Consider the following 10,740-nt stretch of genomic DNA (forward strand, 5'->3'; position numbering starts at 1 on the left):
TAAAATTATATTTAATTATCATACTGTCGGTATAATCAATGATTTTATATAAACTTTTATTATCTTACCACTCATAAAATTATTATTTCTTGACAAAGACATAATATTATTATTTCTTTAAAACATTTTATATAGTATATATTAATAAAATATAATTAAATATGTAAATAAGTTAATTACTATACATGAATGTTTTAAAAATTGAATCCAACAACGACATCTCTAGATTATAGTTCAATTCCTCGAAACCATTTGAACCAAAATAAAACTAAAATTTTATTGTTCAAATAAATAAATGGTAAATAGTATCAATTTACAACTTAACCACGTGAACAGTTAGATTTTGTAAACTGTTTAAAACATTACCATATACCGATAATGAAAAATAAATTTATTACCAAAATTAAAACCTTCTCTATATTTATATAAATATTTAAAAAAAATAATATTACAACGTATTATTTTTAGTGAAATATAATTATATTTATGCTAAATTTTGTTACTTTGTCAATACATAGTGATTGTTAAACTCATGATTTTTTTTTTTTTACAGAAAAATCAAAACAATATAAAATATATTATAAAGAGAGGATAAGCATAAGATGTGTCTAGATGGATACAAATAGTCCAACATTTATCTAAATAAATCAAATAAATCAAAACACCTTAAAAGATTACGAACAACCTAAAGACAAAAGGAGAAATTGTTGACACCAAAGAGACAAGTTATAAATTTATACACCGCATAGTAATTCAAATAATCAGTAAAATTCTTTGTTTTCTTTTGTGAAATATTTATAAGAATTAAATTTTTATTCACTAATTCCATAACATATTTTATATTATCAATACAATACAATAAATTAGTTGTATGACTTTTAAAATAATTATGAATAAAGTTAATTATTTTTAATTGTATAATTTCACATATATCATAACTAATTAAATGAGTTTAATAGGTGTGTACTTTTAAGTGTAAATTTATCTTTCATTGACATTCAACCACAACATTTGAAGTACATTTCTTCTATAAAACAATTACAATAAAAATCTAACTTTTATGCATTACAATAAAAATCTAATTTTTATGCATGACAGTATAAATATTATTTAATATTCTCGACAAATCATGATCAATTATGTATATGATTTTATAAATAGTTGTAATAAAAGTCAAAACTTATTAATAATTTACTTATTTTGTGATTAATTAATAATATAAAAAACCTTTGACAGTATATATAAATAATATTTTATAATTATTTTACACCAAACATGCATAATTTTTTTGTCTCTAATTAAATTATAGTGGTATTTATAATTGATTGGGTGTTTTGATTTAGTGTTTGCTGAGGAACTCTTGGTCCTGCTTAGGAGCCACCCCATCTCACCAATCTATCACCAAACCAAATTCTAAATTCCAAACCCCAAAACACACACACACAAATCCCAATTTCAAAGGTACAAAGAAAGTGCAACAACCAAACACACAAACACAAACACATGAATCATAATTAAAATAAAAATAAAAATAAAAAACACACACACACACTCTGACACTACCCTGTTCTGTTCTGTTCTGTTCTGTTTCACAAAATGGATTGTTGGACTTCTTCTCTCCCTCTTGATGATGAATTCGAAAAACTTGTAATTCGAATGAATCCACCAAGGTTATAACAACAATTCTAAAACATCTTGTTTAATGTTTGTGTGTTTTTTTCTTTTTTTCTGAATTTCATTTTTTTTTCCAATTGTTATTTTTTGTTTTTTGCAGAGTCACTGTGGATAATACTTCAAGCAGAACAACAACTTTGATAAAGGTTACAAATTGAAACCTTTTTCAGGTCTTATCTTTAATATATTTCAAAAGGGTCATTTTAGTTTTTACCAATTTTTTTTCATGTGAATTTTGTTGTAGGTTGATAGTGCTAATAAGCGTGGAAGTTTGTTGGAAGTTGTTCAAGTTCTTACTGATATGAATCTCATTGTTAGAAGAGCTTATATTTCTTCTGATGGTGGATGGTTCATGGATGGTAAAATTACCCTTTACAATTCTCAATTTTGAATCAAGTAATCATCATTGTTTTGCCTAAAATATGTAATTTTCACGATTTCGAAACAATTCTTCATCAGACTTTACTTACCTTGAGGCCGAATTCTGGATTATTAGGAGAATGATGAAAAGAAGAAAAAAAGTGATTTTCTTATCTAATTTTTTTTATGGTTTTTTATTTTATTTGATCAATTTTCAGTTTTTCATGTTACTGATCAAAATGGGAAAAAGTGTCTCCAAGAAGATGTAGCTGACAGAATTCAACAGGTAATAGATCTGCAATGCTAATCTGATGTTAGTTATTTGGTTTGATATTTGTTATGCTTGTAATTTGGGAGTGGAATTAAGATTTTGTCTAATTGATATTTTCTTATTTTATCCACACATAGAGAGTATCCAATTATGAGTCATCAAATCATTGTTTTTATCACTCTTCCTTGAAATTAATGTTCATATAATGTCTTTGTGCTGCTTAATTTTCAACATACCATGTAATTGAATATTATGCCCTTCAAATGGAAGACATGTCTGGTGTCCGCACGACACCGACACAAGACATTACATTCAATTACTTTTTGTCGAATTATAACTGATGCTAATGTGTTAGTGTCGTGTCTGTCTGGTGTCCGCATAACACCGACACAGGACATTGCATTCAATTACTGTTTTTTCAAATTGTTCCAGATGCTGACGTGCCAGTATGTTATTTGGTATCTGTGTCGGTGCTTCATTTATCGGCTATTCACCTTTTAGTTATTGTCCTTTGAATGAAATAGGAAATCGAAAAAGAATTGAATATCTGGTATCTGTGTCGGTGCTTCATTTGTCTGCATATCTTTTATTCTTTCAATAAATGCATGATTTTGTTTATGATTTCTCTTTTTCAATAAAAGCAAATTAACCACTAGATTGAAAATGAACCAAACAAAACAATAACTACTTTTTTTTCAAACTTGAATTCGGCAATCTAGCTTCTTTATGTCATTCTGTCTATGGATCCATCTGAATTATTTTATTTGTACTAATAATTACGAAACTTGACTTTTGATTTGCTTGTTCCAGTCACTTGGTCCAAGAGTCCGTAGTTTCCGATCCGTGAGAAGGTCAGTCGGTGTTCAATCCGTGGCTGAACACACAACGATCGAGTTAACAGGACGCGATAGGCAAGGATTGCTTTCAGAAGTTTTTGCTATTCTTGCAGACCTCAAATGCAATGTGGTAGCAGCCGAAGTTTGGACTCACAATTCAAGAATGGCGTCAGTCGTATACATCACCGACGACGTAACAGGATTGCCAATCGACAATCCTGATCGCCTCGCCAAGATTAAGCATCTTCTCCTTTATGTCTTAAAAGGAGATGTCGACAAGAAGAACGCCAACACTGCTGTTTCTTTTGCTTCTACTCATAAGGAAAGGAGGTTGCATCAGCTGATGTATGCTGATCGCGATTACGACATATACGATGGAGATTCTTGCGCAACAAGTGATAGAAACAAGCTCCATGTAACTGTTGATGATTGCATAGATAAGGGATATACTGTCGTGAACTTGAAGTGTCCGGATCGACCGAAGTTGCTGTTCGATACTGTGTGTACACTCACAGATATGCAGTATGTTGTGTACCATGGAACTGTCATTGCTGAAGGACCAGAAGCTTATCAGGTTTGTCATTGTTCTTCTAAATTGGAATTTAGTTAGTACTTTTATGTTGTATAAACTTAGACTTGATCATACTTATTATACTTTGATTTCATTTTTTACTCGGTGTATATTTGGTTCCACTTTTGGAGAAAGCAAAATTGATTTGACAAATGTAGAATGATTTTGACGTGTTCGGATATTTTCAAGTACCATTGATTTTGCTTGCAGAATTGATTCTAACTTGAAATCAGAATCTAGAGCTTTAGACAGTACAATTGATTTTTAACCCACTTTTTTATGAATGTATTCAAATATGAATTACTTTATATTCAACTCATTTTTAGTCAGTATCAATTTATTCAAAATCAATTTTTATCACTGCAGAACCGAACGTACATTGAGCCTATTCTTAGACCTCTTTTTGTGATTGCTATTAGAATGAATCATCATTCAAACTTCATTAATGTGCTTTGTCTTTCTTTACAGGAATATTACATAAGGCATGTGGATGGATATCCTATCAGTTCTGAAGCTGAAAGACAAAGAGTGATTCACTGCTTGGAGGCTGCAGTTCGGAGACGAACATCCGAGGTACTACACATGAATTTGATGCTATTTCACAACTTTTTTTCAATCTGTTTTTCATTGACAATGTTAATTTGTATTTGATACATAGGGAATTAAGCTAGAACTCTCTGGTGACGACAGAGTTGGCCTTTTGTCTGATGTAACTCGAATCTTTAGAGAAAATGGCCTTTCGGTGTGCCGCGCTGAGGTTACAACAAGAGGTTCCCAAGCCATGAATGTTTTCTATGTGACTGATGTGTCTGGAAATCCTGTCAAGAGTGAAACAATCGACGCAGTGCGAAAAGAGATCGGATTGACTATACTGCGCGTAAAAGAAGATACTGCGTGCTCGAAATCTCTGTCCGAGGAGAGTGGAAAATTCTCTTTATGTCATCTCTTTCGATCGAGGTCCGAAAAGCTTCTTTACAATTTAGGTCTAATGAAGTCTTATTCTTGAACCTAGTTGTGTATTTTGCATAATGTTTTTGTGTTTGTAAATAGTAGTTTAGTTTTTTCACCTAGAATTAGACTTCTTTGAAACCTCATTGCAAGTGCTTTATGGTTTAATCTTTCAAGATTTGGTTTCTTTGTTAAGTTTTATTCAAATATGTTAGATTGTAGAGTTTTATTTAGGCATGTTTTTCTTGAAATATGTATATTAATGTGCCTTATCATAATATCCTTGTGGCTTTAATGCATTGTCAATGTCAACATACCACCAATAAATTAAAATAAGTTCTCAATGAAAAGAAGAAAAAAATTAGGTGCAAATGTTGGTAATTATTCTATAAAACTAAGTGATTAGCCTTGATGAATGAACTTTAATTACAGATGAATCAATCCAGAGTATCTAGGTTCGAATCATGATAGAAACAATTCTCCACATATATGTGTGTATGCACAACATCTTTACTTGTTAGTAATGTTTAGTAGTAGGATTCAACTTCACATTAACTTCTCTGTCCAATTCACATGTATCAAACTACCAAACCATTTTATCACTCACAAAAAAAATGAATGAAAAATGTACATTACAATCACAATATATGTTTTAATTGTGTTACCTTCTCTTGAACTCGGGATGGTTTGATTCTTTTGAGTCAAGAAAGATTTCATAGTTTGTTAAGTAGGACAAATACTTAAAATTGAAATTGTATCTGGTATTGGTTTCCAACACATGTATTTATATTTAGTGCGTGTTTGATTTTACAGTAGAATTGATGAAATTATGATAAGTCGTTGTAATTTTACTCGTCGTAAAATTGACAAAATCACGATATTTCGGTGTAAAACTAAACATAGATTATACTATGTAGCTTTTGAAAAATTACAGTAATTTTGTCAATTTTACCATGAAATTTAATAAACACTTAATAACTTTATTTTTTTCAAATTATTACTATTGTCTACGTATCAGTGTCGTGTCTTGGTAGGGCAAAACACATGATGTTAAAAACAAAAATTTCTGCAAGTTATAATTGTTGACCCTATCTTAATCTATATAGAGACATTTCATAAGGTAACAGCTGGAAAGAAGGGGTGTCATGTGGTACCCTGGTGTACAACTATCACGTGTCCTTTGCCTTATGTAAAGAGCTCATGTAGAATCTTCAAATACAGTTTTTGTTTGATTGTGATGTTTCTTAAAGCTTATACCACACTTAGGTTCATAGGAAAAATACACTTTTTTATTTTTGTGGGCAAACGTGTGTGGAAAAGTGTGCAACTTGAACTACAATCACTCATTTTGTTAGAAAGAGCTAATATATAATCCAAAGTGGCTGCTGAAATAGGTTAAGTGATGTTAAAATTTGTCCATGAAGACAATTGTGAATTGAAAATTCATTGTTGTTTACATTTTGTTATATTCATGGAATGAAATTATGTGTGAATTAAATTACTTTCATTTTTGAAATATTTTTAAAATTTTTGATATATCATGACTTTCATTTTGAGATGTTTTATTTAAATTCGATATATCATATATAAAATAGATTAAATTAGTTTTATATATTACTTTTTAGTTTTATTTTAATTTTCTTAATTATTTTTCATTTGTTTTATCCTTTAATTATATTTATGTTAGTTAAATTATTCTTTTTGATTTTCGATCAAAAAAATACATCAAAATGTTTTCATCTCATTCTTTTTCAAATTCATAAACTCATTATCTTTTTTAATAAAAAAGTTTATCAAATTTACGATTTTCAAACTCAACCTATCAAATTCATAACTTTCAATTTCATAGCATTTTAAACTAAAAAAAAATATTAAAAAAAATCCTCAAACTCATTCTTTTTTGAAAAGATATTTTCTAAAAGTTTGTAAAGTTTATTTTTCATCAATTAGTCAATATGCAATTTTCTTAATTTTAACCATTCAAATTAAAATTCTTAATTTTAAAAATCACTTATTTTTAATAAACAAACATCTCTTAATTTATACATACAAATCATAATCTTTAGTTAAAAGAGAAAGAGATTTAAAAAAAAAAAGAGTTCAATAACAAATGTATCAAAAAAAATATTTGAAACAACTTTGGTTAAAATTATTAAAATTAGACAAAAGGGTTTGTGTTGATCCAATTTTTGAAAAATAGAAACCGGATTCCAATTAAAAATAAAAATAAATGGTATTTTTGCATGAAAGAAAAAAAATGATTCATTTAAGAAAATGAGAAGAGATCATACAGAAAAGTACCTAAAAGTGAAGATAAAATGAATGTATGAGAAAATAGATTTGGGGTTTTTTCATTTTTCCTTTTTTTGAGTTTGAAAGATTATGTATTTGAATTTAAGTTATGAATTTGAAAAGTTATAAATTTAAAAATATGAATTGTTTGAGTTGTTAGATTGAAAGAAATTATAAATTTCTATATTTTTTAGTTTGAAGATGAATGAAAGAAAGAAGATGATAATCCTAAAGTTTTTAATTTTTTTATCAAAAATTAATAGAAATGACCAAATTGACAAAAATATAATTAAGAGACTAAATTAAATAAAAAATAATTAAGAAGCTAAAATTAAAAAATAAATTAAAGAATTAAGAAACTAATTTAATTTTTAAAATATAAATCATCTTATCTGTAGCTCATGATTTCAATTAGTGAGTGGAGTAAATCCATAATGAATATATGATATTGTAATGGTAAATAATTTGTAATCATAAATTTAAATTTATATATGCAACACTTATATTATCATATAATTAAAAGCTCAACAACATAAAAATTTAGTGTGTTTTTTCATATGCAACTTACTTAGACTATCATTGCTCACATTACAAGATTTGGGGTGCTCACATTACAAGATATGCTCAACAATATAATATATGACAGTAAAACCTTATTGCATTAATCCTAATGTGCATTTGGGGTGTTTAGTGCGTGTTTGGAAATGCAATGGCATCTTCGTGACACACGATTTACTATGGCTAGAGTTTATCTAAAGTTGTCTCAAAGTTTAAAGAAATGGAAAAAACTAGTGTCCCATTATAGCATTCGAATTCTTTAATTTTTCTTTTGCCTTTTTTTTTTTCTTTATATTCTTTTCTTTTCTCTTTTTTTTTCTTCCAAGTTTGATTTTTATCCTTAATTTTTTTTTAATTTTTTTTAAATTTTTTTAATTTATAGAACAAAAATATATTTTTCAAATACATGATTAGAAAGCATAAACATGGAGATTTTGTTTCCAAACAAAAAGTTAGATAAGATGGTCATGGAGATTTTGTTTCCAAACAAAAAGTTATTCTCTTTAATTCAAAATATCATTTTTAGTCTTAATATAATTTTTATCGTATTTTTTTTAATTATATATTTTAATTAAATTTATATTATTATTCTCAAATTATTATTCCCTACTTTACATTTATGATAATGAAAATATATTAATTGTTAATAAATATAATATAATAAAATCATCATTTTTCTTTGTTCATTGAGTTACTATATTAAATTTAATTAATATATATATTGTCAATATAATTTTTTTATATTACAATCAATCATAATTATTAAATCGTTAATAATATTCAAATAAACTCATATTTTTATCTCCAACAACATCAAATAAAGAATGAAAATATGAGTTTATTTTAAGATTTAAGTTATGAATTTGATTCAATTTGCATTTTATTGAAGATGATAATGAATTTTATGGGTTTTGGTTGAAAATTTTGATGATTTTTTTTAAATTTTTGTAAAAAAAGAATAATATTGTTGACATTTTAAAACATAAAATATCAACTTGTCACTTAAAATTAAAATAAAGGACCAACTCGAAAAAAAAAAAAAATAAAGGACTAAAACGTTATCTGAAACTAAGTTAAGGGACCGCATATGTAATTTAGCCAAACTTTTATTACAATTATTTATAAAATTACTCAAATGATGATCGATAATTTTACAACTATGTAAAATATTTACACTCTTAATGCATAGAAGTTAAACTCTATTCTATTTCTAAACTCTAGAGCACTGTATTAATATTTTTTTTGTACCGTTGATTCACTCAAATAAATATTTGCTTAAGTCTGATTTTTTTTTTTTTATATGATTTTGTTTTCTTTAAAAAAAAAGTATATGAAATGATAAAAAATTGCAATTTAGAGTTTTCATCTTCGGAATTCAAATTTGAAATGATGGAGAAAAATAAAAAGAAAGAAACACAGCAAGTTAAATTTATATTATTATTCTCAAATTATTATTCCCTACTTTACATTTATGATAATGAAAATATATTAATTGTTAATAAATATAATATAATAAAATCATCATTTTTCTTTGTTCATTGAGTTACTATATTAAATTTAATTAATATATATATTGTCAATATAATTTTTTTATATTACAATCAATCATAATTATTAAATCGTTAATAATATTCAAATAAACTCATATTTTTATCTCCAACAACATCAAATAAAGAATGAAAATATGAGTTTATTTTAAGATTTAAGTTATGAATTTGATTCAATTTGCATTTTATTGAAGATGATAATGAATTTTATGGGTTTTGGTTGAAAATTTTGATGATTTTTTTTAAATTTTTGTAAAAAAAGAATAATATTGTTGACATTTTAAAACATAAAATATCAACTTGTCACTTAAAATTAAAATAAAGGACCAACTCGAAAAAAAAAAAAAATAAAGGACTAAAACGTTATCTGAAACTAAGTTAAGGGACCGCATATGTAATTTAGCCAAACTTTTATTACAATTATTTATAAAATTACTCAAATGATGATCGATAATTTTACAACTATGTAAAATATTTACACTCTTAATGCATAGAAGTTAAACTCTATTCTATTTCTAAACTCTAGAGCACTGTATTAATATTTTTTTTGTACCGTTGATTCACTCAAATAAATATTTGCTTAAGTCTGATTTTTTTTTTTTTATATGATTTTGTTTTCTTTAAAAAAAAAGTATATGAAATGATAAAAAATTGCAATTTAGAGTTTTCATCTTCGGAATTCAAATTTGAAATGATGGAGAAAAATAAAAAGAAAGAAACACAGCAAGATGTAAAAAAATACACCACAACTCATTCAGTTCTTCTCAAAAAATAAATAAATCATTGAGTTAAAGATTTTCTTCTCGCAAAATATAAGAAGGTGCACCTTGAGATAATAACAAAAGGTAAATTATAGAAATAGATTCTCTATCTTTTTTTTTGTTTTGATATTTTTACTGACTTTAATTATTTAGAGAGAAAAAAATTAAAGATTATAATAAATCTTTTTCACAAATTCGATTCCTCAATTTTTAAAATTGTTGACATTTGATCTACCTTCTCAATTTTAATTTTAATTTTAATCTATTGATGTAGCAATCGTTTTAGTGATTTGTAATAAGCAGTGATATAAAAAATCATGGTGCATGTAATTTAAAATTAAATAATACTACTTTAATAATTTAAAATAATTTTTTTGAAAAATTTGGATTTTTTACTTTAATAATTTCTTTAATAAAAAAACTAAAATTACTTTTTTTTTTAAAAAAAATAAAAAGATGCAATAAATATTTACTATAAAAAAGAAAAGTAATAATTTTTGTTTACTTTTTGAAATTTTTTAAAATAATAAGAAATTAATTTTTAGAAAAAATATAAGTATTTTTAAACTTTACAAAAATTTAAAAAATAAAATTGATTTAAAGTTAAAATATAAATTTAAAGATATTTATTTATTTATTTAACATTATTAAAGTGGTATTATTTAATTTAAATTATATGTCACAATGATTTTTCACATTATCTTATACACTTTGTTAAAATGATTATAACATCGCCAAATTGAAATTCAATTTGAGAAGGGGACTAAATGTCAGCAATTTTAAAAACAAAAGAATCAAAACTAAAAAAAAAAAAAAAATCTTGGATTTGATAAAATAGTGTGACCGAAAGTGCATTTTAACCTAAATTTTATATTGGCCAAAAGGATAAAAAAAAGTAAATTTGATATGTAAAGTATGTTGA

The 10,740-nt window shown here is 25.7% G+C and overlaps 1 protein-coding gene across 1 annotated transcript; it reads left to right on the plus strand.

Moving 5' to 3' along the window:
* Positions 1 to 1,351: 1,351 nt before the first annotated feature.
* LOC101498352 (ACT domain-containing protein ACR4-like) lies at positions 1,352 to 4,855 on the plus strand. Its single transcript, XM_004492007.4, has 7 exons — positions 1,352 to 1,670; positions 1,775 to 1,820; positions 1,919 to 2,033; positions 2,253 to 2,320; positions 3,116 to 3,715; positions 4,181 to 4,285; positions 4,371 to 4,855. The coding sequence occupies exons 1-7, from the start codon at positions 1,597 to 1,599 to the stop codon at positions 4,716 to 4,718; spliced, it is 1,356 nt and encodes a 451-aa protein (XP_004492064.1). The 5' UTR covers positions 1,352 to 1,596; the 3' UTR covers positions 4,719 to 4,855.
* The last annotated feature ends 5,885 nt before the right edge of the window (positions 4,856 to 10,740 follow it).

This window comes from Cicer arietinum, chromosome 3, assembly GCF_000331145.2.
Source record: "Cicer arietinum cultivar CDC Frontier isolate Library 1 chromosome 3, Cicar.CDCFrontier_v2.0, whole genome shotgun sequence".
Taxonomy (NCBI): Eukaryota; Viridiplantae; Streptophyta; class Magnoliopsida; order Fabales; family Fabaceae; genus Cicer; species Cicer arietinum.

Coding starts and splice junctions, on each gene's coding strand:
- LOC101498352 (XM_004492007.4), top strand. CDS start 1,597: ATGGATTGTTGGACTTCTTCTCTCCCTCTTGATGATGAATTCGAAAAA. Junction 1,671..1,774: donor ATTCGAATGAATCCACCAAG/GTTATAACAACA, acceptor TGTTTTTTGCAG/AGTCACTGTGGATAATACTT. Junction 3,716..4,180: donor AAGGACCAGAAGCTTATCAG/GTTTGTCATTGT, acceptor CTTTCTTTACAG/GAATATTACATAAGGCATGT.